The sequence below is a fragment of the Anopheles coustani genome, chromosome 2 (genome assembly GCF_943734705.1).
Source record: "Anopheles coustani chromosome 2, idAnoCousDA_361_x.2, whole genome shotgun sequence".
Classification (NCBI taxonomy): Eukaryota; Metazoa; Arthropoda; class Insecta; order Diptera; family Culicidae; genus Anopheles; species Anopheles coustani.
In genome coordinates, this window is record NC_071289.1 from 92,892,246 (window position 1) to 92,919,038 (window position 26,793).

General features: G+C 46.7%; 6 protein-coding genes across 7 annotated transcripts in view; 4 read left to right on the top strand and 2 right to left on the bottom strand.

Moving 5' to 3' along the window:
- Positions 1 to 51: 51 nt before the first annotated feature.
- Positions 52 to 1,983, top strand: LOC131265354 (zinc finger protein 431-like; the record flags this gene model as incomplete). The annotated part of the gene is made up of 2 exons (XM_058267612.1): positions 52 to 1,244; positions 1,320 to 1,983. Coding segments are annotated over 2 exons (1,776 nt in total), but the record flags the coding sequence as incomplete, so codon positions are not given.
- On the bottom strand, positions 1,953 to 3,322 carry LOC131261970 (small ribosomal subunit protein mS22). The gene is made up of 2 exons (XM_058263852.1): positions 3,072 to 3,322; positions 1,953 to 3,010 (listed from the first exon to the last, which is right to left on the bottom strand). Exons 1-2 carry the CDS (start codon positions 3,211 to 3,213, stop codon positions 2,022 to 2,024), a joined length of 1,131 nt encoding a protein of 376 aa, XP_058119835.1. The 5' UTR covers positions 3,214 to 3,322; the 3' UTR covers positions 1,953 to 2,021.
- A 365-nt stretch (positions 3,323 to 3,687) lies between these two features.
- LOC131266920 (peroxisomal membrane protein PMP34) lies at positions 3,688 to 5,628 on the top strand. The gene is made up of 3 exons (XM_058269610.1): positions 3,688 to 3,995; positions 4,084 to 4,144; positions 4,348 to 5,628. Exons 1-3 carry the CDS (start codon positions 3,927 to 3,929, stop codon positions 5,187 to 5,189), a joined length of 972 nt encoding a protein of 323 aa, XP_058125593.1. The 5' UTR covers positions 3,688 to 3,926; the 3' UTR covers positions 5,190 to 5,628.
- Positions 5,629 to 6,149: 521 nt separating this feature from the next.
- On the bottom strand, positions 6,150 to 14,252 carry LOC131266921 (ubiquitin carboxyl-terminal hydrolase 36). Its single transcript, XM_058269611.1, has 3 exons — positions 12,604 to 14,252; positions 10,721 to 10,996; positions 6,150 to 10,644 (listed from the first exon to the last, which is right to left on the bottom strand). The coding sequence occupies exons 1-3, from the start codon at positions 13,172 to 13,174 to the stop codon at positions 7,874 to 7,876; spliced, it is 3,618 nt and encodes a 1,205-aa protein (XP_058125594.1). The 5' UTR covers positions 13,175 to 14,252; the 3' UTR covers positions 6,150 to 7,873.
- Positions 14,253 to 14,895: 643 nt separating this feature from the next.
- LOC131263217 (AP-3 complex subunit sigma-2) lies at positions 14,896 to 16,340 on the top strand. The gene is made up of 3 exons (XM_058265384.1): positions 14,896 to 15,053; positions 15,135 to 15,226; positions 15,296 to 16,340. Exons 1-3 carry the CDS (start codon positions 14,985 to 14,987, stop codon positions 15,708 to 15,710), a joined length of 576 nt encoding a protein of 191 aa, XP_058121367.1. The 5' UTR covers positions 14,896 to 14,984; the 3' UTR covers positions 15,711 to 16,340.
- A 425-nt stretch (positions 16,341 to 16,765) lies between these two features.
- LOC131265842 (myosin heavy chain, non-muscle) overlaps positions 16,766 to 26,793 on the top strand; it is a 44,038-nt gene continuing 34,010 nt past the window's right edge. For both annotated transcript variants that reach the window (XM_058268172.1, XM_058268173.1), the window contains exons 1-3: positions 16,766 to 16,905; positions 19,350 to 19,822; positions 24,159 to 24,374. In XM_058268172.1, the coding sequence (XP_058124155.1) occupies positions 19,688 to 19,822; positions 24,159 to 24,374 (351 nt within the window). In that variant the 5' untranslated portion in view covers positions 16,766 to 16,905; positions 19,350 to 19,687. The remainder of the gene's footprint in view (positions 16,906 to 19,349; positions 19,823 to 24,158; positions 24,375 to 26,793) is intronic.

The following is a 26,793-nucleotide window of genomic DNA, read 5'->3' on the forward strand; positions in this document are numbered from 1 at the left end:
CATCATTTCTATCGGATGGTGCACGACCTTCGGAATCACACAAAATTCGATACTAGTATCGAAAATCAGGATAATTGCACATATCTTGCTACCATCAAAACTGAGATAGACGAACTAATCACCGATGCGCTCGGCGACGATGAGTTGGAAGAGAAGCAGGATATTCCAAAATTGGTATCGAAACCACCACTTGACGCGTCGCCTACACTATCACCGGCAAAGCTATCCATCCCGGTAAAGACTGAAAGACGTTCGCAGAGAATACAAGTTAAACGTACTTCCGTAGCAAGCGCATCGTCTACACTATCACCTGCAAAAGTTAAAATACGTGGTTCGCAGAGAAGACAATGTAGTTCCGTAGTAAAGTGTTCAAAGATAGTAGATAAAATCAAAGCCGATTGTGAAATTTTGGAGTTCTATAAACGGCTAGTTTGTCACAGATGCGAACCGCAGCAAATAGCTCGTGAAAATCCCGTCATTGAGTACAATACGCTTGTCGAGCTAAATCGCCATTATCGTGAGGAGCACAGGACAAAACAAGCTACAATCCGATGTCCGGTGTGTAGTACCAAGTGTAGGACACGAACAGATTTATTAGTCCATAAAGACATGCATATCAAACCGGACAAACGCCGGTGTATGAAATGCTTGGAAGTACACCAAAATTTGGACCAACATAAGAAAACACGGCATGACGAAAAGCATCACAGCTGTACAAAATGTGGCAAAGTATACGGTTCCCAGAGTCAGCTTGCACTTCACATGCAAAATTTCCACAAAACTGATCGTTTGAGTGCCAGAAAGGCAAAAGCTTCGGAGAGAATGTCAACAGTGGACCACGAAATTTTAGAATTTTATAAACGACTAGTGTGTGAAAGGTGCGACCCGCAGCGGGCAGAACCATGGATAGAGTACAACAACCTCTCGGAGTTGAATCGCCACAGTCGTAGGGAACACAAGAAAAGACGCGCCCCAGTGAAATGTCCTTTGTGTTCTAATCATTATGCTGCACGAACAGATTTATTAAAGCACAAAGACGTGCATCTTAATCCGGACAATCATCGGTGTAAGGAATGCCTGGAGGTGCACCAAAATATGGACGTACACGTGAAAACTAAGCATAGCGAAAAGTTATACAGCTGTACGGAATGTGATAACAAATTCGCATTCTTGGGTAAGCTCACACGACATATGCGAATAAGGCACACCCCCCGCGACGTTAGGTGTGGCCAATGCAACAGGCTGTAAGTACTCGGGAGTTAGGTGGTAAAGTATTGGTTTTAAGATAATTTTTTTATTGTTTACAACTCTCATTACAGATTTAGCAAATACACGATAGAAACACACAAAAAAGCCGCACATGGGGTTGGTTATATTTGCGAATTTTGTCCCACCAGATTCAAATGTCGTTACAAGCTCCTGCGGCATGTCGAGCATCACAAGGGGACCAACTCCAAGCTACGACCGGTAGCGTGCTCAAAGTGCAACACTGTACTGAAAGATATATACCAGCTTAAGGCTCATAATCGGTTAGTGCACGGTGATCAGAGCCGGGTCATCTGCAAATCATGTGGAAAATCGTTCAAAAAAATGAGCCTTTACAAGCACATGAAGGAGATTTGCACCGAGCCCAATCTCGAGTGCAAGATATGTGGTAAACTGTTTAAACAGGTAAAAAACCTGCAGGAGCACCTGACGACGCATACAGGGATGCCGCTCTACGTTTGCAATTTTTGCCCCGAGACGTTTAAATTCCAATCCCATTTTTACACCCACCGGAAGACCGCGCATCCAAAGGAATGGCTCGAAATTAGGGAGAAGAAAAAAGAAGGCATACAACATAAGATTCAGCACCTACGAAATGTTATCCATAATCCCGACATTGAGATACACCTACCTTAATAAAACTACCAAAATGCCCATAAATCGAACGATAAGAAAACTAATTATTGTTAGCGATGGTGACATTTTATTAAATTATCTGCACGCAGCTGCTACATAAAACGTGTGTTTGCTTGGATTCAACTTTCGCCATGCATTCTTTGTATTCCTTGCGCTAATTCCAATTTTTCTCTGGCAATCTCTCGGTACGCTTGAATGGCGAGGTTCAACTGTACCTTCTTGACACCGTGTTCATTGACAAATTGCTCTATTAATCCCAGAGCTTGCTCGTCTTGCTTAAGTTCATTGATTGATTTTTCTTCCCTACTAAAAAGGGCTGGCATTTCAGGCTCTCGAATAAGATGTTTCGCCTCTTCGTCCAACGCTGTACCATGCAGGGTAGAATGCAGGACGATCAACTCAATGCCGTTGCGTACGTAATCGTTTTTGATTATATCGAGCAGCAAATCGTCGATCAGATTGTGCCACGTAAGGAAGAATACAAACGGTCCGAAGTGTCGCGTTGAACGGAGTGAATCGAAGGCTTTGCTTGCATTCACATGCAGGTATACCTTGGCCGTTAGTTGGTGGTATTCTCGCTCGAACGGTTCGAACTGTACGCAAGCTCGGTCCAGAATGAACTCGTACTTGCCGGCCTCTAGCAGACTGTTCAGATGGCGTTCTTCGAACATGGGTGGCTCATGAATGGAGCGACCGATTAGAGGAAAGTAGATTTGATTTAACCGTTTGCGCATTTCATATGGAGCTTCCTGCAGCGTACCATCCGGGTGCCGGACAACAATCGAACGCTGACTGTTTTTCAGTCCGTACGTTATATCGGTAAACACGAACTTTGAATCGGCGAGCGATTTCAATGCCCCATCTTTGGATATTATTCGGCACGTATCCTCCTGCACGTTGACCACTGGCGGCATCTGTAGCTTTTCCTGGGCAAGGTTTATCGATTTAATCAGCTCCTGTCGAAGTTGGTCATCGGTCATGAACCGATACTCGACGGTGTTGTCTTTTACAGCTCGCTTGCGGAAAACCTTATCCAGCTCCAGGCGAGTGAGTGATTTGAGGAGTTTTTGAACATCCTCACGCATAAACACTGGCGCAGGGTCTTTATCTGTAAATAAGGGGACCACATAACAAATACAGAATATCGGTAGTACTATTTTCCTGCTTACCATAGCTGAGGAATGGTTCGCCCTCGTTCGGCGTGGCCGTGCTAAACAGACGAGTCGTAATACCGGTACCCTGCGGTGTTCGACTAAATCTTGCGACGCCACAAATTAGACGAACTTCCTGAAGTGCACGCCACATGCTCATGGTGACAAACTATTCTTGTCTAACACAATTAATATTTTATTGTATTGTATAATACAGCACGTTTGTTTAGAAAGATTATTCCTCGATTAGAAACAATTCACGAAACATCAACATTTCTCCCTTGAACTGTCAGGGGCTCCAAAAGAGTACATCCATAGAAACGTCACTTCCAAAAATATTCAAAACCTGCACTTTTATTTGATAGAATAATTCTACAAATATGAAAATAAATGGTCCGTATTTAGAAGTGAATATTATAAATTTGTCTAATAATTCTTGTGCACTATGAATGGCATAGGAAAGGACTGCTGTTCATAATTTACACCTCTCGAGCGAATCGCAAATTGCCAAATGTCAAAATGCAATGGTTTGAAATGTCATGCAATTGAAGAGGGGTTGGGGTAGGGGAGAAAAGAGTGTGCTTAAAAAACAGTCCTTCATCATATCGTACGATTGCCCGAAGAAGATTTTCGCTGAAGTCCGCGTGCACTTGCAAATCCTAAGTGGAACAACCTTATTAGGAGCAGTTAAATTAATAGCGGCCCCATTGCTGGGTTTATCTTCTACCCCCCTGCGGAGGAAAATGTTCTGAGCGGTTGGTAGAGCGAAAAATTGTTCATTGTGTTGACCTCTTCGCCCTAGACCGGTCCCAGCGCAGTTGGTCAGCCTTTGCATATTAATCGCAAAAGTGGAATTTAGCTCAGCCAGGCAACATGTCGCAGTCAAAGCTGAAGCAAGTTTTCAGCTATCAATCATGGGTACACGCGGTGTCCGGATCGGCGGTAATTATTGATGCCAACTAGTTCAGCACGCACTGTAAACGTAGCGCGAAACGTCGCATTAAATAATTGAATGAAACTTTCTTTGCAGGGCAGCGTAATTGCGATGTCGGCATTTTATCCATTGGACACCGTTCGCAGCCGTCTTCAATGTATGTATCTTAGCTCGCATAATCCGCCTGATTCTTGCACATTATATAACGTTAACGCTTTTTTTGCTGGAGCATCGAATTATGTGCAAAGGTCAAAGCGATAAAAAACGTGTGTTGCGGATTAGCAGCTAGATGTTATCTTCGCTAATGCCACAGATATAGCTAAGGATCTGGATTTCTAATAGCCTCTTTCTCTGTTGCAGTGGAAGAACCAGAACGACGGAAAGCTCTGAGCACGTGGCGGGTGCTGAAAAATTTAATCGATGAAGAAGGCTTCGACACACTTTACCGAGGCCTGGTGCCCGTGCTGGAGAGTTTGTGCATTTCCAACTTTGTCTACTTCTACACGTTCCACAGTCTGAAGGCTCTGCGGGGTAGTGGGTCGGGGCAGTCGGCACTCGGCGATCTGCTGCTGGGTTCGTTGGCCGGCGTAGTGAACGTGCTATCAACGACACCATTCTGGGTGGTCAATACACGCCTAAAGATGAAAGGTTTGGAGCAACAACGCCGTGGGGATGCCAGTACGGTTGGCAACGGCCAACACTCCAGTGTTCGATACAACGGCCTTCTCGACGGATTGCAGTATATCGCCCGCACAGAGGGTATCCGTGGACTGTGGGCGGGAGCCATACCATCGCTGATGCTCGTCATTAATCCCGCCATACAGTTCATGGTCTACGAGTCGCTTAAACGTCGGTTAACGGAAGGCACCAAGAAAAGTCCATCCGCAATCACGTTCTTTGGCATTGGCGCAATCGCGAAGATGATCGCCACCGTGCTAACGTACCCGTTGCAGCTCGTGCAAACCAAACTGCGCCATGGGAATGCTGACAAGAGTCTGAACCTTCCGCCGGATGTCGACACCGTGCAGATGCTGCTAATCATCCTGAAACGCCAGGGTGTGACCGGACTGTACCGCGGACTGGAGGCAAAGCTGCTGCAAACGGTCCTTACGGCTGCTCTCATGTTCATGACCTACGAGAAAATAGCACGATTCGTCACCTCGCTCTTACTATCCAAAGGTGCTAGTGGCGGTCGTCACTGATTTCCGGGTCACTACCGACTACCCGAATCTATCGATAGCAGCTCTTTTTCCTCTCTCTATCTTTCACTCTTGCTATGTGTAATCCTATTCTAGTCCTTGACGAACAAATTGATTTATCATGACCTTTTTCTTTTACTTTATATGCGCTCATCTGTGATGAAGGTTATCGTTTTCATTATATCAAACATTCCTAAACCCATTTCTGTTTTACTTTTGATATAAACATAATGCAACATACCATCAAGAAGGTACTCAAGTGTATTAGGTTCAAGGTTTATTTTGTTCAATCTAGTATTTTAATTGTTTGCAAACTGATCTTGGTAAGGGTAATTCCTATTTTGTAGGTGTTGAAAACAGCAGGCGCTGACCAAAATTGAAAGCATGGGAAGGGGGTTGGGAAGATCGAAACCAAATGAAATAAACATGTAGTTAAAAAATATCAAAACAGTTTGTTTTTGTATTCGTGAAAGGGGCTTCATAGTTAATAACTTTATTTCTTCAGAATTTATGCTCTATAGTTTCTCCAGTATTGTAGCATGTGCAGTACATGTATTATGGTTCCTTGTTCTTAAGTTTTAATTTACCTATTTTGCATTCCCGCCACGCACGACTGGCAATGCTTGCAATGCATAACCACCCTTCTTTGTGTCCACTATCCAGACTCAGCTACATTTCGACTTGCATAATTCTTTTTTTTCGCTTATGCTTTGAATTATCTTAACACACGTGCCGGGGGCTACGCGGTGCTATGCCTATACGCTAGAGTTTACTATTTACAATCGATTTAGTTCTAACAACGAAAACAATTAAACAAACATAAGAAAAGATTTCACCATCGCTAGGGGCACACAGAACGTCGTGTTCCTTTTTCGAGCCAAACGACCTCACCTTGCGAAAGGGATTGGTTTTAATGCAAGTTGGTGTATGCGTATGTGTATATTCGATTGAAAAAGGATCGAATAGTGGGGCTATTTATTTCTTTATTGCTAATTTACGCAAGCAGCAATACGGTGTATTCCTTGCTGCGGAACATTTAACCCTTTTGCAACAGTCAATTTGGGAATAACGTAGTGTTTAATTACTTATCGATACCATGAGGGCTACTACACGGATGTGTGAATTATTGGAAATTCATGTTCCGGCAGTTCGGTAATGATTGCCCAGTTCAACGGGGAATTGTCGTTCTGCCAAAGGAACTTATTTAAACGAAATTAAAGTATAGAAAAAGAAAAAAATGGGTTCCAATGTTACATGCGCACATATAAACTAAATGCCGATACGTACAAAGATAATGTCAAAATAACAAAAAAAAAATCTATAAAAAATAACTACCCTTCCGATACTACTTTTCCAAAGTGCTCGGAACAATCTGCGACCCATCATGCTCACGCTTAATCTTTAACAAGTAAACATGTTATAAAAACGTACTTCGAATCGTATTTCTTCACCGCCAGTTTTTTCCCCAGATCTCCTTCTAACACCACGAGCTACCCTCGCTCTCAAAGTAGTTCTGCCTGCCTAGTAATTTCTCCCCGACCATTCTTTTATTCACTAATATAATTGTATCTATATAGTATATGTAGTCGTCCGCTGCATGCTACATTGAAAGGAGGTAATTCGATTTAGTTTCTTTTCCTACTGATTTCCAACGTTCGGTCCTATTTTGTTTTGCTTTGTGTTACGCTCGCGGTCCACGTGACTTTCTTTTTGTTTTACTTGTCTCATCCACAAATGTCGTATGTAAGCTTTCAATTTACAGCATTTTTTTTTTACTTCCGTTCCGTTTGTACAATCTCTACGCTACTGTTGGAGGTCCTTTTAGTATTTATTGGTTAATACAGAGTAATGATTGTGTCGTTCCATTGCCTCCCTGTTAGCACGTACTGGCGCAGAAGGAACACGGTTTATGTACAGAGCCAAAAACAAAAAACTTTTTGCATTCTCCAAACTGCCTTGGTTTAGCACTTCGAAATTAATTGCTTGACCGTTTTTTTCGTCTTCTTCACTCGTAAGTAGTGGGACATATTTACAATAAAAAAGGTCGATAAAACGATAAGATGATTTTGGAACGATTGATCAACACCGTTTTGATTTGCGCCCTTGTCATACACACTATTATCGCTCTCGTTTGACTGAGTTTATTTTCTTAAATCATTTTTTCATATGCAAGTCGTCTTTGCCATAGGGAAAACAATCGGTGATCTGTTTAATGCGACGTTCCAGAAATGCAGTGAAGACAATGTGCGGTAGAAAACAATGGTGAAACAATGACTTTGTCCTGTGCTTACTTAGTTTTGGATAGTTGCTGAATGTTTCAACATTTTCGAACAACATAGTAGTCCAACATAACCATTCGTTTCCGGGCGGAAGATCTTTCAATCTCCAGCGGCAACGGAATAAAGGATAAAATATAAACACACGCACATACACACACACAGATATAAGGGTGGTAGGGTTGCATTCGCTCGTCACGCAATGATCGGTACACAAAGAATGAAATAAGAAGAAATGCACAGTCTTTATACATTTTCAGCAAGCAAACACATCGCAGATGGCAGTTTAAAAAGCTCAATATTTTTGTTTTGCATTTTTCCCATAGAGCGAATCACAGGACATTCCAAAATTAGGGACCTTTGCGCTCCACCACCTTGTTGTTCCCTGACTGTTCATCCACGTCCAGCATTCTATCGGTGGTAGAACCCATTGCTGCCATTGTTGCCACTGCCACTAGCCATGCCGCCCCCACCACCAGATGATTCACCGCGCTGGTGATGATGATAACCTTTCGAATGAAAGTTTCCTCCACCCCCAGCACCGCCGTTGCGGCCACCAAAGCGTCGTCCATTGTTGCGAAACCCATTGTTGCTGCTGGAACCGCCATGGTGGTATCGCTGACCATTTCCGTTCGAGTAATACGAACCGCCGCCGCGGTGGTAATTGTTGTAATGGTTGTTGCCCCCATTGCGGTTTCCGTTCCATTTTCCACCGTTCTGGTACGATTGGAACGGATTGGATCCATTACCGCCGCAGCCAAAGCTACCATTGGGTGCTGCATTACCTTTCGATTTCTTCACCCGACCACGATCCATTTCCGTTTCGCGATCGTCTTCGATCTGTCGCTTGCGTTCCTCGCGCCTTTCCGTCGCCAACTCGCGATCCATGGCCGTCTCTTGGCCATCCCAGCTCTTTACCGGCGCTCCGTAACCCCGGTGCGATAGTTTTAGCAACACCTGTACGGCGGCTCCACCCGAGGAAGCCGTTAAATCTCCATTAGTCGGTCGCGTTTTTCCACCCCCACCACCACCACCGTTTGATTGATTTCCGTTTACGATACCCTGATGATAACCGTTCACTGCCATGGGCTTCCTCTTATCGCCTACAGCTCCATTGAACGTTGGCTGGTGTTGGTTGGAACCATTGGTGCGATGTCCGTTAGTAAGAACCGTTGATTTGCTCGCATCTACTCCGTTTCGCTGTTGCGATTGTTGCTTCTGCTGATGGCTACCACCGGGAGAGCTGGAAGGTGATGAGCCCACAGAGGTGGCCGGGGAGGACGCTTTGGACGATGGTGCCGAACCGCCACTGCTGCCGCTGTCGGGAAAGCTTAACTGATCCGCGGTACTGCTTGGTGACACCTTCCACAGGCCACTTTTCGTTTTCACGAGCTGTGGTGAGCGAGAAGCTGCCATCTCTTGTCGTTCGTCGACAGCGTCTGCCCGTCGGTGCTCGTCATCGTTTTCGTCGTTGCCCTCACTGCGTTCAAACACTGCCGCCTTCACCATCTTAGTAGGCTTCAGACCGTTTTGATGAACACCACCGGCTGCTGGTGTCTGCTTAGGACGCTTGGGTCCACCGTTCGTGATGGGCACTGCATTTCGCTTATCGGAGCCATCGTCTTCGTCGTCGCTGCTGCTACTATCGTCCGTTTCGTACGGCACCAAACTCACCACCGACGGTTGGGCCGGAGCGTTAACCAATGGGGAGTTCATTTTGTTGGCGGAAGAAACGAGTTTTGGCATCGATGGTAGTAGCGGGGCTGAGGTTGATAACTTCTTTTCCTCCTTTAGTCCACCGTTCGATGGACCATTGCTGCTCGTCAGTTTGGGAGTTTTCGAATTCGGTTGGCCAGAGCCGGAGGTGGGGGCATGCGATGATTGTGGTTGCATTCCTTTCACCGGTGATGCCAACGGGGAGGCATTCGAAAGCGTGGACGCGGTTGATGATGGTGACGAAAAGGAAGCATCCACCGTGTATTTGGTTCCGCTCGCGTCTGACTTCTGGGATGAGCTTACGAGCGAGGAGGAGTTTCCTTGCTGTCCGGCTGTAGTAACGCTGCCGTTGGATGTCGCGGCGATGGCGGTGTTTGGCTGCGACGACGTACTCGACGCCGTCGTTGGCAGCACCGGCCCAATGAAAGTAGACTTTTGCTCCAGTTTGCTGGGGAAGACACCAGAGCCGCCAGTACCGAGCACACGGAGAGGGGACGAGTTGGTAGTGGTGGCTTTTCCCGGCGTGCCACTACTCCCTCCTCCTCCATCGCTGTTCAGGTGACCCATCGAGGTAAGGGTGGCAGTACTGCTCGGTTGACCAACGGTGGCACTGGGTTTCGTGCGGCAAACCCCGTTTGGAAGACCGGCGGATCCAACGGGGCTTTCCAGCTCGTAGAACAGGATGTACGCGTTCGTAGTCGTGAGGTTGTGCATACCGATGGGGCGCACCGAGCTATCGTCAAACACGTGGTATGCACCAGCGTCGGTGTGTCCGATGGCGGTGTAGTGGCCACAGTGCTGTGTGCTTCCCAAGTGCGTCACCATCGATGTGAGCCGGTACAGTAGCTTTCCATTGGACCCTCCCTTCAATGCCGGGGACGAGTACGGCGTTAGATCTAACCGTGGGCGTAGCTCGACATGTTTGTTGATCTTTCCACCCATCACGGAGAACCGCTTCAGCTGTATGCACAACGCGAATGGTGCGCGCTCTAGCGAGAACTGCTTGGTAGCGGCGACGCGCCTTTTGCACGCCTCGCACTTGTACCCGTTCTCCTCGAGTCGCTCGCGAGCAAAATAAAGCTCCAGCCCTTCGTCGATTGAGTTCGCCTTCCTGATGTCCAGCAGCAGATCCTCGAAGTGCTGAAACGTGGTCGAGATGTGGTAGCAGGCTGGACACTTAACTTCCGAGCGCAGATAGCCACCCAGAATCTGGTTCAACGGGGTCGTTTCTTTGCTGTACTGGTCAAGCTCTTTGCTGTTCTTGAACCGGCCGAGGTACGATTTCTCCATCGCTTCCACCAGGTAGCGCAGGAACTCATGGGCATCTTCCTGGCGACCGGGCACAAGGTGTTTGCAAACTAGCCGCAGTTTTGAGTATACCAGATGCGGCCTGATTGCACTCTGGTTGCTCTGTGACTCGATCAGCGTCTTTGCCATCGCACAGATGATACAGCTTCCACCAGAACCTGTTAAGAAAGGGGATACGCCGAATTTTAATTACACTTCATCGGCCGAGGTGAATGGAAAAGGTTCGTGCCTTACCACCATCATCGCATCGTTCGCGGTGCTGCACATCGGCTAGCAACCAGTTCGCAATGGCAGGAACGTGAAACAGGGCTTGCAGGGTCGAGTTCAGGTAGCAGGTATTGCCCATGTTGATCATGCCGGCACCCACGTGCCACTTGCGCCCGGTCGTCTTCCATCCGATCTGCACATTCTCCCGTGGAAAAAGGGTTCGCTTGGGTGTTGGTAGTGTGGCCGTATCCTTCTTAGAAGCGGACGACGCAGGACTAGCCGTTGATGCCGACGTAACGCCATCTGTTTCGAAGCATAGACAAAAAAAAAGAGGACAAAATGTTTGTTATTGATTCACGGCCTACTTTTCTCCGCACCGTTGGATTTTTCACTACATTCTGCTAAGGTCAATTCAAATAACTTCGTGTAGAGGGTATCCATTCTTGCTTATGTTTCAAAATTTTAACCCACCCCGATGCAAGATCAAAACCTATGTACATCGGTTTTACGAAACGAATCTCGCTGTGGCTTCTACGATTGAAACATTTATTTAGACAAGATTCTTGGCCTATTATTACCATCGTCGTTTGTGCTTCCACACTGCTAGCTCACCTACCTTCGATATTTTGCGACAGACAAGCGTTACTACTTGCACGCTGCCACCGGCGGATCGGTCTCCGGCGGGCCGTCGTTCTTAAGCTACTCCACAGTGGAATCAGTAGCCGCAATACAACCTGACAAAAGTAGCGAAACTGCAATCTAACTAGTCGCACAAAATGCATCCCGTTCGCGGTAGCCAATGCAGTTCCTCCAGGTGTAGGTACATTTTAAGGTCCGAGCACCTGTTCTTCAAGTTTCGTGTAATGACAAGTGCACCGGTGGGGATTTACTATTTTAAACGGTCGTTGGGGCTTTGGATGATGTTCTAAAACTCAAACTAAACTATATTGCACGTTGAGAACAGCTTTGGTGGATATTTTTCTCATCTATAAAGTGTGTTGTGTGCGTGCGGAACGGGACACGGAGCTGAGGTTTATTTCTGTCACCAGTGAAGTGGCCGGTTGACTATCCACTGGTTGGCCCGTTGGTTGTATTTGGGTCACACAAATACGGCGCTTTGGGGTGGCACGAGAGGGGACAACTCTAACGTGATTCTAGGTTCCTTATCGGTAAATTCCCGCTAATGGCACACTATCAATTCCACTCCGCTCTCCAACACGTGCACACTTCGTGAGATAACTGAAAAGCATGGTCCGTTTTGGCAGAACAATTCCCCGAGCTTTGGGGAGGATAGAAATTCACACTGCTCGGTCACTTCAGAATGGCTCGTTTTGCACGATAGAAGAAAGATATTATTTGCGGCAACGAGGAGGAACACACAGGACAGACACACTGGGTCACGGAACGCACTGCAAGGGACAATTGTTTCCTCTTTCTAATAGAAGACTAAATAGAAATGTCAAAAATTATCACGCACATGATATGCTCCCATTTTTTCTTGATTTCCACTTTTCCTTTCCTCCACCACCCCTTCGGTAAAGCGTATGTTTATTCATCCCACGCAGCAGTGGTGTGATTATCGATTTTTTGCCTCTACGACGATTTTCATCCCGCAGCAAAGTCAATGTGCAATGTGTCAAGTGGAGCGGCCGTGACTGAGGTTAGCACTAGCGCTCAGTGCTCGACTTCATTCACGCGGTGTGTCTTTTCGCAGTGGATCGTGCATGAAAGGAACAGCCGCATGACTTTTCGGATCAAGACCAGAGGACTGATGAGTAAACATTGAATGACGAACGTAGGATATGATCGAAGGATACATCGCTTAGAAAAATACACTCCTGCGGAACCATACGATAGAACACTACATTTATAGCTTTCTCTCCTAAAACATACAGTATGCTGGTACTTACTGTGTAGACTTGTCGTTGTCATCAACTTTCCGCCATGCATGGATTGGGCGGCGTTGGACGAACATTTTGTGGAACTGTTCAGGGACATCGATGACGATGACAGTCCAGTTGATGCTTTGGACGTATGCATAGGTACTCCACCCGCCCCGCTGCTACCAACACCGTTCGAGCCGTTGCTGTTGGCGCTGTGCTGACTGCCGTTTGATCCATCGAGTACAATGTATTTGGATTTCAGCAAATCCAAACTGGTGTTGTAGCATGGACCTTCTTCATACGTAATGCGCTTCGTGGTCTTGCCCCCGGAACTTAGCGATTGACTGAGCTGTTCCATCAGGGCGTCGTCTTCCTCCTCGTCATACTCGTGCTCGTCTGAATCACCTGCATGCCGTCGCATCTGTTGTTTGCTGCTCTGACTGGACAGTCCCGTGCCGGTGCTAATGGTACTCCCGCCGTTCGCCGTACCGGCGACCCCCGACAGGCGTCCATTTGTCGATGCCGCCGAGTGCAGTGTGTCGCGCAGTGCTGCGCTCACAAGCGATGGTGTGGAATCGCAGACCATTTGGATGGGCATTGCTGTCTACCGGATGCGGTAAACAGTACCACAACAATAAAAACAACGTACGCGGGAGCGGGAACTTCCTTGCCGTGTTTTGCACCTGTGTCACTGCGCGCCGTAACGGTGTGCAGCAAACCACTGCCGCGTAGCTGCAGATTGTCCTTGCACGCTGTTAACCACTACCGCGGCTAAGTTTCATTTTGTGTTGCCTCCAAAGTCTCTCTTTGCGACGCAATGTTCCCGCTAGCAAAGGGCTTCACTTTCACGCTTCTGAAGGAAGGTAAACTTCCAGCCGCTCCCAGTGTTCCCTATGGCCAGACTTTTGCACCGGCACGACCCGGTTTCCAAGGTGCGTTTCTCTACCGCTTTTCTTCTAGTCACTGTCGTGGAAAAAGCGTCCCCGTGAAGACTTTTCCCTTTATTGACGACCGCTCACACACGATCCGCTGTACCAGAAAATACACGTCTTGCAGACGCGCACACACATTCGTGCACATAAACACTCGCTCGCGCGCGCGCACACATACACACACACTACACGTTGCCACCGAAAACACCGACGGGATGGATGACCATGCGCGGGAACGTGACGGAACGATCGATGGAGCAACCGAACAAAACGGACAGGAAAATGTACGGCGCGCGAATAGGCCACGCACCGACGGAGTGAGCGTGAAAGAGAACGACCCACTGCCGCGTGCTAGACCTCGTGTGGGTGAGCAGGCACAACGATCTCTGACAGCGGAAGGACGGTCCACCGACGGCTGTCCGTACTTCACTTCTCTAGCAAAACAGGACGAACTTTGGGGGCAGCTTTCGGTATCAGAATTCACCTTGCCGTGTTAAACTGCATGCTGCACGGAAAGCTAGCAATGTGGCGAACACTTTTCACATCTTTCTATTTGAAACGGTGTCGCTTTTAGTGCTAGAATTACCAGTTTTACTCACGCCCTCGCGGAAGCTCTTACTCGCGTGAAGTTTCGCACATGTATTTCAACTTGCTGTCACAACTCGCCTGGGTAGTACGTGCCGTGGTGGGGCACCACATTTCTTGACCGCTCGCTAGTCAATCGCTGTTTTACGATTGTTCAGTCACCTGCTACCAGTTCATAGACTATCAAACAAAATCACGAATGCTTTAATGCTTTAGCTTCGATTTTACGACGCTTTAAAGACACCCGCCGATTCAGAGTAAATTAAATAAATTGATCTTTAGTTTTTCGCCTGACGAACACAACAATGACAGATGGTTTCGATGGAATCATTGAGGCGAAATTAACTGTCATCCAAGGTTACTGTACATTTCATAAATTTGCTCTGCGAATTACGGGGTTATCACGGCAATTGTTTTAAGACAATTGTAAGAATTGAATAAACTCAATTTCTATTTTGAATACACTTGATAAAAAAGGCACATTTCCTTGCACCAAGTATATGCAATGTTTGAAAATCCGGCGAAACGAAGTTGCATGCAGTTGAAGCATGTTACAATCAAATGTTTTCGAGACATAAAATTGTCATGGAAGTCCTTGTTGTGGGTCGATTCTAAATCGAGTCCCAAACAAATTAAACTCAAATGAGTCTCAACTCATTTGACTCAAGTCCCAATTGAATCAAATATGATCTGAATCCGTCAGATGGGATTCGAATCTTTGGAATCCGTCTAGGGATTGAATCTTAGGATCTTACGAATCACGATTCTGCCAACACTAATGTTGATGTCGTACTCGAAGAAAACAAGACGTCGCAGCTTCCGAAGTGCATATTTCCTCGATAAGATTATACCTCGTCAATAGCCGTGATTCACGCGTCCCAAATCTCCACCATGATTAAAGCTATTCTGGTTTTCAATAACCATGGGAAACCTCGCTTGTCAAAGTTCTACCAATATTTCGTAAGTGCTGGTTTGTTTTCTCTTGGTGCCACAGACGTAATCTAATCGATATTACCATATGGATTGCACGGTGCATTGCAGAACGAAGACATGCAGCAGCAAATCATAAAGGAAACCTTCCAGCTGGTGTCGAAAAGGGATGATAATGTGTGCAATTTCCTCGAAGGTGGAAGGTTCGTATACTTGGCGGCGGTTGGAGAAATATACCCATGACAGACATTAACATCTGCTCTATTTTTTAGTTTAATTGGCGGTTCAGATTATAAGCTTATCTACCGACACTACGCAACACTGTACTTCGTATTTTGCGTCGACTCTTCCGAGAGCGAGCTGGGTATTCTGGATCTGATACAGGTGTTCGTCGAGACGCTAGACAAATGCTTCGAAAACGTCTGTGAGTTGGACCTGATTTTCCATGCTGATGCCGTTCACCACATACTGTCCGAGCTCGTAATGGGTGGGATGGTGCTGCAGACGAACATGTCCGACATTCTGGCCCGCATTGAAGAGCAGAACAAGCTTCAAAAACAAGAAGCAGGCATATCGGCAGCACCGGCTCGAGCCGTCAGCGCCGTAAAAAGCATGAATCTTCCGCAACAGATTAAGGACATCAAATTACCCGATTTACCGCAGGCAATTAAGGATCTAAAGTTCTGACCAAACCACAACTTTGACGCATCTTTGCTTACGAAAATAGCAGCCGATTCATCTTACATTCCCATTAACAGCAGCTTGGAAGGGTTCAGCTTTGAATGTTACCAGTCCGAGTATATCGGTATAGGATCATCCGCAGTTGACCGTGATGCATGTTTGTCCCCTAGTACTCACAGCCAGCAACCGCAACAGCAGCACTTGTCTGAGCTTCGAGTAAAGCAAAAAATAGCCAAAAAAGGATCATCTACTGCTCCAGCCAGCGTCACCCTCTTATCTAGTGCCGGTCGATCGAATGAGAATAGTTTTTAACGTACGGAATACCAAGGGCCGACAAAAACTGCTTTTAAATTGGTTTCCCGTGGTGCTTTTAAAACCCCCTCTTCTCCTAGGCTTATTACGGCACAAGCCAGGTTGTTTGTTACTGTCTTATGCATAATAATCTTTGCCTTTAAGTTCTTAAACATCATAATGTAATATGCAGGCTAGAATTACTCATTGTGAAACGAAATTATCAGAAAAAGTAATGCTCACCTCATGATGATCAGCAGTAGAGCATGCTTCGGATATGTTATGGACCTATCCCATGTGATGGGGAATGGGTCATTTTGGATCAAAGATAAAAAAACTTCATCAAGTAAACCTTCAAAATTGAATTCACTTCTTCTGAAAGATAGTACATCGCAGTAATCGTTTTTAAGAAAGAGTAAATTGATAACGTGTAAAGTAGCAGCTCTATACCGAATCTCTGAGAAAACGCCCGGAAAACGATTGAAGAAGGGAACATGTTGTGTTCATTCATTTATTTACTCCATGGAGTTATGAAAACGGTAAACTTTTATTGAATTTTCATTGCTTTACGCACTTTTTGTCGATTTTAAGGGTTTCGCACCGTCGATTTCGTATACCGGCTTTCAATATGTCAAACTGGGTGACGCGTTTGTCAAATGTTTACGTCAAACTGGCACATTTACCGCAACCTGTCTCCGGTGCCAGAGATCGTGGTATGATTTCGATGTTTCGGTTTCAGTTATCGTTTGTACGCTTTCGGATGTGTAGTGCATTCCGGTTTTGAGGACAGTTCCCCAAAATCCGGTTCCGTTTCCAGCTTCTTTCTCGCTCTTCTTAGACGGTAGTGTTATTTTGTCGGCGTGGAAGCTTACCGTGGTGATAATAAAACAGCACCGCTTTCATCAGAAAGGTGGGCTTTTTTCGGGCTCCTTCGACACAAGTAGTGGAGTTCGGAGGGTAGGCGGTGATGAGTAATGGCCGATGTCTTTTTGTGGCGTTTGTTCGTTTGCCGTAAGATCCGAATGGAGATATTTGAGTGAAAAACTAGTTGTTTCGACAAGCTGGAGACAAATCAAACTTATCGATCAGAATGCGGTGACGGGGGAAGCCAAATTCGCGTCTGTCTCGATCTAGTGCAAGCTCCAGCGGAGGTGAACAAAGTGTCTTTGTCAAGGAGGCATGAATCGGACTCGACGGGTCCCGGCGTTCCGTTAAACAAGTGAAATTGGTAGTTTATGTATAAGTGAGCCAAAAGCAGAGTTGTCATGTTTTGCGGATTCATTTATTGAAGATCATTCTTGATCATTGGTAAACTTTCTTCTGGTCAGGGGTGAAAGAATAAAGTTTCATCATAAAACCAAAGTGCGTCTGGAACCAAGAACGCGTTGACGAAGATGGTTGTTGAGACGGGGGGTGGCGGAGTGAAGAAGCAGGAATGGCGGAGCGTCTACAACGCTCCTGTGGAGTGAGTGAGAAGTTCGCGTTCTTCCAGTATACGTTGCTCGTTCCTTCGTGCTGGATCGTCATTTTAGGGTGCGGTGGTTCGTCGCTCGAATGCCGCGTCAAATTTAGCAGCCGCAAAATATTTCTTGCAAAACCCGACTCTTTTGATCTCCGTGAAATTGAGGTTGTCGTCCGGTGTTGAGGTTATCTGGCAGCAGTTTGATCCAGGAGCTGTTTCTCTGCGCATAATAAGATCCGGATCTTATTCCAAGGAAAACTTGCCGTCGAGGCTTTTTTTTACCTCTGCCGCCATTACTGTGAGCATCAGTATTTCGAAGTTCAGCTGTCCTATCTGGCAGTTGTAAGCAACAGTCGTTGGCGATTTTCTTTAAATGCCATCGGACAACACAGAACTTTTCTAAAATACCTCATAGCAGTGTTCGATCATACACGTTACCATACATTTCAATGATAAATAACGTGCCGGTAATGTTATCTTTGATCAATACCACTTTTTTGTTTTGCTAATAAGAAAGAGATTGTCTCCAAAGATTCTATTATTGTTTTTGGACAGTGAGCTTGGAAATTTGTACGTTTTGAACAGTCAAATTTTGAAATAACTAAACAGCCCATTTTCTACCCCCTTCTTCATGGATTGTTTTTACATCCTTCCCACGTGACTTTAGAAAAAGGAATACTTCATTCATAACATTAAATAGCAACCATTTCATTATGTGGAGTTGAATTCCTTATTGAAAATGTTATGCAAGTTCTTACACGAACGTTTGCTAAGTGCACCTGAAACGTCCAAACTACGTGGTGCACAACCTGAAATCTATACACCTTGACTTTGTGATTGCTAGGCGTCGCGCAACATGCACAAACCCCCCTCCTCCACCCCGTGCAACTTGGTCGGTTTGTCATCGCAACATCAAAATCATCGTGTTTGGAAGTTTTTAAATCAGTCAAAGGTAGTTGGTCCAAGGAATCGGTCGCTGTGGTGTATTCCATCAATAAAGTAAAACTTTTTTCCTTAAAACCGTGCAAGTACGGATATTTTGTGAATTGTTTGTGACTTGTATAGGCAAGAAAAAAACTAGACTTGCTAAGCTTTTCGCCTAGACACAAAAACTGCACTTGCAGTCCCTGGTTTCTGGACAACACTGGGGGTTGCTGGCGTATTCCAGGCGTTTTCTCACTGTCGGGCAGAACATTCATGGCGACTGTTTTGCTCCGTCATGTTGTTTTCCTTTTAATTCTGCCAGTTGAACTGGATTTCAACAACGTTTCGCTGCACATTCTTGTGCCGGAGAAATGTGATGATTACAGAAGTTTTTTTGTCGCTTGTTTTCTGTAAAGCTCCAAGCGGTGTAAATGGCAGAGTATTGTTCAGTAAAGCTAACAAAAGTGTAACCAACTGCTCCTTTAAATAAAAATAAGCTATGCGATGGGGGGGGGGGGGGATCCGTGTTTTGGCACTTCCGCGCGGAGTGAGGTCGCGAAAAACGTGTAAAAAGTCAAGTATCCAAACAAACGTACAAGAAATCAGCCCCGTTCATAATGATACGCGTGAGCTTCTGCCTGTAGATGTTATATATTGGAGTGAAAACACTTAGCCAGACGTCGGTCGGTTTTAGGATATCAATGGTGGCTGGAAATCGGGAGAACACATCTTAAAAATAATTACGCTCTTGATACGATCAGTTTCTTTGTGGAAAACTGATGTGTGACGCCTGCTGGAGGAAGCAGACGAACACCAGGATAGGACAACCCGTCGCGAGAAGGATTAGTTTGCTCGGTGGTTTTGTGAAATTTTCAGCAAAATGAATCTGAGATAATGGTTTTATCTTGTTGGTGCAACGTTGTTTCAAATATTTATTTCTCTTTTTTATTTTGTAAATCTCTACAAAGTGTGTTTTTTTATGTGTGTGCGTGGCGTTGAATTGAGCAAACAGTGAAAGGGAAAAGCAAGCCATTCCAACCGGCTACTGTGCGTGCCAAGAGTGTGGGTGTGAGAGTGCGACAGTGAGTGTGCGAGAAGAAAAAGGTGAATTTTAATCAAAGCCATCGTCAACAACCCCAGAAGAAACAAGAAACCATCAAGTGTCTGGTGCGAAACCATTGACAACAAAGCTATCACAACCCGCCCCAGCATCAGCGCCTCAGACGCTTGATCCCCAGAGTGTGCTGCAGCAGCATTATCAGCATCATCAGCAACACCAGCAGCAGCAGAAGAACAATCGACAATAATGGCAGAGGACTTGCGGGACCGCAACGACCCGGAGTTGAAGTATCTTTCCGTCGAGCGAAACTCGTTCAACGATCCGGCCACGCAGGCGGAATGGACACAGAAGCGGCTCGTCTGGGTGCCGCACGAATCACAGGTGAGTGTGCGGTGTCCATCGCTGGTGTGTGGTTCCCCATGAGTCATCCCGAATTCCCGTACAATGACTGATCGACATCGACGAAACGCCGCCTTCGAAAACCTGATTTCATCGACATTTCCGATGGGTTCGGTGTAATATGAACATCCCAACGAAAAATACAGTTAGATCTGGTTGTCTTCGAGTTCGTCGTAAATAAGCATAATCACTGGTTGGCTGGATTGTTCATTGTGGAAGAGAAATGAATGAAGATCTTCCTCTATCCTCACTGCACTAAAAGATTGATGTTTCAAGTTGAACAAAACAACAATGTTATGAAGTTTGCCAGTGTGGGCCTGGCCCTAGAGTGATTAAAAACTTATCTTTCAACCCGACAAACGATGATGCCACTTCCTGCCCGGAGTAAAAGGCTTATCGGTCCCCACGTCTGCAGTATTTTTCTTTTTTACGTCTCTGGCCGGCAGGAGAATTGACCAACGTCGACAGGACGCGGCGGTTCTCCTCGCCTTTTCGCGGCGGTTACGCAGTTCCGTTCCGGTGTGGTTGTTTAGTTCTGCCGTACGTGTTGTTGTTATGTTTGCCCTGATAACTTTGGTAACTTGCGAAAAAAGAATAAGAGTTAAGAGACAAAAAAAAGGGAAAACACATACTACCTATAGCACGTCGATGTTTTACCTCTGATAAGATAACGATAAAAAGCGCATTGGGTCGGTGGTGGGGTAGTGATGGGGTTTATCAAATATATATATGGCATTTGCTCTGCAGGGAGCGGTGAGAGAAGGTGGGCATGATAAAGGGAACATCATCGAAATTTCCTCCGTTGGGAAGGGACGGGAAGTTTTGATTGATTTTTGATCGAGAAAGACACGGCGATTTCGGAGTTTCGCCGAATGCCGCGACGGACGCACCCCGTTCGTAATCGTACTTGGAAGATTGGATCATACATTTTTAACGAGTAACCGGAAAGAGAAGGGATGGGATGTGCGGCGAAACCCACCCCAGGCATGCCGGCCGGTGACTCGACGAGTCAAAGTTTACCACCGTACGAAGACCACCCGGAGTCAGCCGGTCGTAGACACATTGGCAAACGTTTTGGCTGTAGTGGTTTATGCTCCAGCACCAATTGTAGGTGTGTGCGGGCATCCTGCGAACCTTTGCCCACGAAGCCCTTCGCATTTGGAGAACCGTCTGGAATACGACGTCCTGGAGGATCCAGCGCGAACGACGAAGTGCATGGTTTCACTTCATCTCTTTATTATCTCGTCTTCCGTTGGTTCGGCTTTTTTGCATGTATCCGTCGTCGTCGTCGGCGGCGCCGGCACTAATACAGCCAAACGCCAGTGTGTACTGCATTTTGCGGCGGCTGGCGTTTGCTGCATTTTAGTTGGCGCTGCATGCAACCGTCGGTGTTGCACATGTGCAAAAAGACGTCTGTTTTACCCTTCTCACTCATTTCGAACGACACATAACGGCCGTTTTGAGGGTTAGAATGAGAACAGGGCAGTGCACGAAAGAAAACAACAGTGCAAAGCATTTGCAAAGATGAACCGAAGACATTGACCTGACTGGATGGTTGGCTGGCTGGCTGCTGGTGTGTATGGTGTTGTTTGGTTTCGATGTTGGGTGGCGCTGCGAGTCGATCAAGATGCTGGTTCAACTCCCATCCGCAACGGCTGTTGCCAAGACCATCTCGTAGTGTTTTGCATTCCTTGCAAATTTAACCAAACAAGGTATCATTTGTTTAGCTGAAGAGGCACAGAATGGATTGGAACACAACAGACACATCTAACACTCCCAATTGTGGATATGAATTACTGCTTGTGTAAAAATCCCTTTAATTCATCAAAGGAAACACAGCATCACTAACCCTTTTGAGCGTTCTCTCCTTGTATCATCGATACACAGGTGACGTCACCATCTCGGCGTTCATTTTCTTCCTCCAATCGAAGGAAGCGATGAGGTGGTTAAGGTTTTTTTTTCGCCCCACTTGAACCGTAACGAAAGATTTCAACCGCGCAAAGGCGGTGCGAGACGGTTGACGGGAGGGACACAGGGCTGGTCTCCGCCGACAGGAACCAGACATTAAACATTGTGGAAAGAATCTCTTTTTTTTTTTTTTTTGCTTGCCTTGATTTCGACCGACCCTGGGGCGCACGTTGTGATGGTCGTTTCTTTTTCGGCTGTTCCGGTTTTGTACACTAGATCGCCACTCGGCATCCCGCTCTTCCATCGATTCCTGTATTTTCTTCGATGGTGGATAAAAGGCGGGAAAGGAGGGTGCACGTCCACGCCGACGGGGTTGGAGCCATTTTCCAAGAAAGAGAAATAATCACACAAACCTGTCGGTGGTCCCTGCGTCCTAGCCGCGCGGGGGATGGAGGCTGACTGTGGTTAAAGTAAATAGCCAATGTTAAGTAAACAGTTGGCCGCGAAACGAAAGATAACGCCCCGAAAACGCACATTTGCATCCTCCTGGCCGGCCGGGCGGGCGAATGGTAAGCGTGAAAACGTTTTCGGAAGAAAAGAAAACTCACATACACCCGCCCAAAAGATACCCAAGCCAGGCAAAACTCGCGTCATCATCTTATGATGCCGAGTCACAGATACCAACGATCGAGGGTGGTGTGTCATACACCGGCACGAGTACGGATTTGGTTAGTTTTTGAGGTATACGCACGCATGACTAAGAGGATATTCGAAATCAAACAATTCAATTCGTTTTCGGCTCGTGTAAATGTTGTAAGTACGTTTGTATGGCTTTCTGTGTAATCTCTTGAAGAGTTGTTCAGTTGATGAAACCTTTTTGTGGTCGTAATCTCTAGTCAGAGTTCCACTGTGGTCGAAAGTCGAACCTCTTGCTCTTGATGTCAGAATACATGCTGAGGTTCGTACGGATTAACAGGAACAAAAGTAATAAACACAGAAGATGATCAGTTCGAGCTCACACACAAGAAACGTGAGTGTGAGTCATGATATACAGAAATAGTCGGCTTCAGTGTGCTATTTAATCCGCAAAATATGCTGTTTGTTTCAAGCTTCCATTTTCTTATTTTCAATCGCGATCCAAAGGATCTTTTGTTTTGAACCTTTTTGCAACAAATCGCTTGATTAAACTTCGTTTATGATTCTCCTCTCAAAGCTTCTTCAAGTCTTGGACTCAACAGTGTGAAGAATCTTTTTGGAGTCGTCTCCGTACTTCACAACTTGTATCTTGTTTTATCCTCTCCAAGGTTAGTTTCCCGTATGCACACGGGTACATTGCGTCCTTGCCAATCTTGGACAGCGTATCTCGAACGGAGAAGTGACCCCCGATCGGCGCCACAGCGAAGTATGCCAGTAGCTTGCTCTCGAGAAGAGCGTAAAATTACTACGACGGCACACGAGATCTCCCCCTTCGATCAATGGAGATCTCCATGATGCCATATCGCCACCCGAACCGAGGCCGCCAGACACTCTCTCGGGGCCAGAACTGGGTCTGCTGTGCTGAACAACAAAACCGCGTTCGGCGACTAAACACTGCCATATACGGTCAACTCCAGTCTCCCCCTGGTAGACCTTGTCCCATACACGGCGCTGTAGTACCACCACCAACACCGCCACCGCCACCATCACGTTCGCTTCTTTATGGAGGCCCGGCATCTTGGAGGCTGTGCCTCTCTATATGGAAGGGAGGGCGCACCCTGAGCATCGAGTTCGTGCAACGGAGAGGTGAAATTAAGTGGAACCTGCTGGCCGCTCATCGAACCGCGGAGGATCTGGAAGTTCTGGGCAGGAGGGACTGCGTCCTATCCAGTACTTGCCTTCTCCTTTCGATCCAGTCCTGGCCAGGTCTCGCCTTTCCATATGTAGGTCAGCAGGAACCCGTTTTTGTTGACTTCGGTTGAATTCGGAGAAATGTTTTTTACACGGGTCGTGAAAATGGCGCAGATGAACTCTCCCTTCTTCCTGAGAGATCCTTGCAAACTTCGGAAATTTTCCATGAATGGTAGAACCTTCTTCTTTGGCCTAACTACCGGTTTCGCTCAGGGCTTATTAGATAGAAGTAGTTTATGTATTTAGTCCTTTCGTGATGGTGGAATTTGTTATTTTCAATTCTTATAAGATGGCTCCTAGATATATCCCCCTAGAGGAATTTAGCCTCTACAGGGTTAATGTATCCGATCGACGGAACGGCTTACCGTTCGTAATACAAGGGATCCCTGAATTCAGATTTAAAGCCACTTACGTGGTGTGCCCTCGACCTACCACCGCACCAAGGACATCCTCGCGAATCAGTTGTTGTTCAGTGGTAGAGATGTATTCTAATGTATACTTTATTCTCCTTTCGTTTTTACAGGGCTTCGTCGCTGCCAGCATCAAGGGCGAGCGCGGCGATGAGGTCGAGGTCGAGCTGGCCGAAACCGGCAAACGCGTGCTGGTACTTAAGGATGACATCCAGAAAATGAACCCGCCCAAATTCGACAAAGTCGAAGATATGGCCGAGCTGACGTGCCTGAACGAAGCCTCCGTCCTTCACAACATCAAGGACCGATACTACTCCGGTTTGATATACGTAAGTAAATGCTGCTGTACTACATATTTTTTGGGGAAAGGAAAGCGGCCCCCAGACCAGATGGTCTCTCGGCTTGTCTTCAGCAGATTTTGGACGGGAAAGAAATCTATCACCAGACCAGGCCCCAACTCGGAGCCCCCGGGGGACTCTAACCGTTCCGCGCAAGAATGGCCCTGGACTGGCTGTTGGGCCGTTGAGCAATAAGCAAAGCATAACCACCATATTATGGTGATCCTTATTTGGTGCGCTCCACCTTACCATTTACGGCGACGGAGGAGAGACCACAAGGAGGGAAACCAACCCGGGGCCGGGTTTTGAGTGTGTGCAGCTTTTCATAATGTGGGGTAACCTTTGCCTTTTTTACCGAACTCTACGAACTGTGATCAGCGCGGCGGTTCCATTTGCCTGTGCCCTCCTCCTCCGACTGGGAGACAACAGAAAAGGTCACCCCTCAGCCTTTGCCGCGGCGGTCGTCCACAAGATTTAAAATGTCCGCCGGTGAGTGAAGAATTTGGCAGGAATGCTGTTCGCTCGCGCCCTTCGTTTTGGGCGCACACATATTTAGATACTTTCTTTTTTGCATCCTTTTAAGGAAGGCAGGACAAATACCGTCCTCTCCGGTGAGGGGGTTACGCAACGCACCACGGGTGGGAAATATGCGCGTGACAATGTATCAATCAATTAAGGACGTCGTCGAATAAATCAGTCCACGCAAGAAGGTAAAGTTGGAGAAGCCGAAACGATGCTTGCGGGAGTTACAAGAACAACAAAATGTCAAACCATCGAGAGAGAGAGGGAAAGAAAAATTGTCATTATAACAATTCCATTCCGGTTGAAAATCCTGTTTCGGGCCAGTTCGCCGATTTATTGATACGAAGTAAGACGAAGCAAGTGGGTAAGCAGGATGGAGAAGAGTGGCTCATCACCTCTACGAGTTATGTCCCCGGTTCCGAGGGGTCCATTTTTCCATTGTCGCTGCGGACACTTCAATTCCACCGGAGAAACCCCGCAAAAGAGGAGGTCACTCGAGAGACGACGACGTGTTTCTTCAACAGTTTTCCTTGATTGTGTCCGTCTTGTGTTGGTCGGTTGGTTTTAATGCGCTGCCGAAGCACTGCTTGTTGTTTGTGGCGAAAACGTAACTTAAAACAATCACATACAGAGAGTAGAGTGACGCTGGCTGCCCTCGTGGGAAGGACGTGGTGAGCGTTAAGAGGTAACAGAAGGGGGGCGCTTTTAAAATGATGCTAATTGCATCCGATCCGAACTGTCGCTCCCCGGCTGCCGGTTTCGGGGGAAGGGATTTAATGTAGCGTTTTGGTGGCGAAGGTTGTTTCTCGACGAGAAGCCTTCTTCATGTTGGTTGGCTGGAATGCAATTCGAGGCAAGGCAAAAGATAAGCCTTGCCACAGCTACATCTTTCGAGAAGGAGTTGTTTGACGAATTTGGCTATCGCGACGGCTTGTACAATTTACCACTTTGCAAGTATCCTTTTATGTTGGTAGAGTTTTATTTATCAGTTTTGCCAAACTTGATGATGTCAACACATGTCGTCACTGGTGAGAAGTTCAGTATTTTCTGCGTCCGAACTTAGTAGCGATCCCGAGGATAGATCATACGGTTTCTCGATAAAATGAAACGAGCGTTTTTTGAGACCGTTTCCCGACGTCCGCGGAAGATCATCGTGCTCGTGGTACTGCTGTGTCTTCATTTAGTTTGGAAGTGGAGTTCCCGCACCCACCATCCGCGTTAGAGAGACAAAGAAAGCCACATAGGCCACGGCCATGTTTAGTAACAAAGAGCGAAAGATCGGGTTGGATATGGGAAGCGATACATATTTGTTATTGAAGCCAATGGAGGAGGGAAGGGGGGATGTAGATGAGGTCTCGCCAACGGGGGGGGGGGGAACATCTCTTGTTGCAGTTGAAGGAGATCGTCTCGTTTCGTAATGCGCCAACGGGCGGGCGGGGGAGTAGTGGACGAACGAGGAACGCAACCAACCAAACGCACGAACCCCGAGATTTATGAATTTATGGGAATCGGAAAATACCGGAGAAGAAAGGCACACTAACTCACTCTCTTCTGATTCCGCCCCCCTTTTCCCCCCGGGAACTTCTTCGGGGGCCGGTCTCTTGTTGAATCTGGTGGCGTTTATTGTGCAAGTATAGAGAAACCGCGAACGAAGACAGCAGCAGCAAGCGAGGCTCCGAGGAAGCGAAAAGCCGATCATACGACAGCGATCTCCTGTTGTCTGTCTTCCCCGTGGATGGCATCTCACGCCGCATTGTGGTGGTGGTTGTTTGATGATTCCGTTTTTGTGGCTCCCCCTCCTCCCCCCCCTGGGATCCTTCTCCCCGTTGGAGATCGATTGAAATGGTAACATTAAACAACGCCTTTCCGCTAGCGCTTGGCCAACGCC

What these genes read in the sequence shown, in the direction of transcription:
- LOC131261970 (XM_058263852.1), bottom strand. Translation starts at nt 3,213, where the DNA reads ATGAGCATGTGGCGTGCACTTCAGGAAGTTCGTCTAATTTGTGGCGTC. An exon ending in CGAACCATTCCTCAGCTATG is followed by an intron (nt 3,011 to 3,071) that starts GTAAGCAGGAAA and finishes CCTTATTTACAG; the next exon opens with ATAAAGACCCTGCGCCAGTG.
- LOC131266920 (XM_058269610.1), top strand. Translation starts at nt 3,927, where the DNA reads ATGTCGCAGTCAAAGCTGAAGCAAGTTTTCAGCTATCAATCATGGGTA. An exon ending in ACGCGGTGTCCGGATCGGCG is followed by an intron (nt 3,996 to 4,083) that starts GTAATTATTGAT and finishes CTTTCTTTGCAG; the next exon opens with GGCAGCGTAATTGCGATGTC. An exon ending in CGTTCGCAGCCGTCTTCAAT is followed by an intron (nt 4,145 to 4,347) that starts GTATGTATCTTA and finishes TCTCTGTTGCAG; the next exon opens with TGGAAGAACCAGAACGACGG.
- LOC131266921 (XM_058269611.1), bottom strand. Translation starts at nt 13,174, where the DNA reads ATGCCCATCCAAATGGTCTGCGATTCCACACCATCGCTTGTGAGCGCA. An exon ending in GACAACGACAAGTCTACACA is followed by an intron (nt 10,997 to 12,603) that starts GTAAGTACCAGC and finishes GCTTCGAAACAG; the next exon opens with ATGGCGTTACGTCGGCATCA. An exon ending in CGAACGATGCGATGATGGTG is followed by an intron (nt 10,645 to 10,720) that starts GTAAGGCACGAA and finishes CTTTCTTAACAG; the next exon opens with GTTCTGGTGGAAGCTGTATC.
- LOC131263217 (XM_058265384.1), top strand. Translation starts at nt 14,985, where the DNA reads ATGATTAAAGCTATTCTGGTTTTCAATAACCATGGGAAACCTCGCTTG. An exon ending in CAAAGTTCTACCAATATTTC is followed by an intron (nt 15,054 to 15,134) that starts GTAAGTGCTGGT and finishes GGTGCATTGCAG; the next exon opens with AACGAAGACATGCAGCAGCA. An exon ending in AATTTCCTCGAAGGTGGAAG is followed by an intron (nt 15,227 to 15,295) that starts GTTCGTATACTT and finishes TCTATTTTTTAG; the next exon opens with TTTAATTGGCGGTTCAGATT.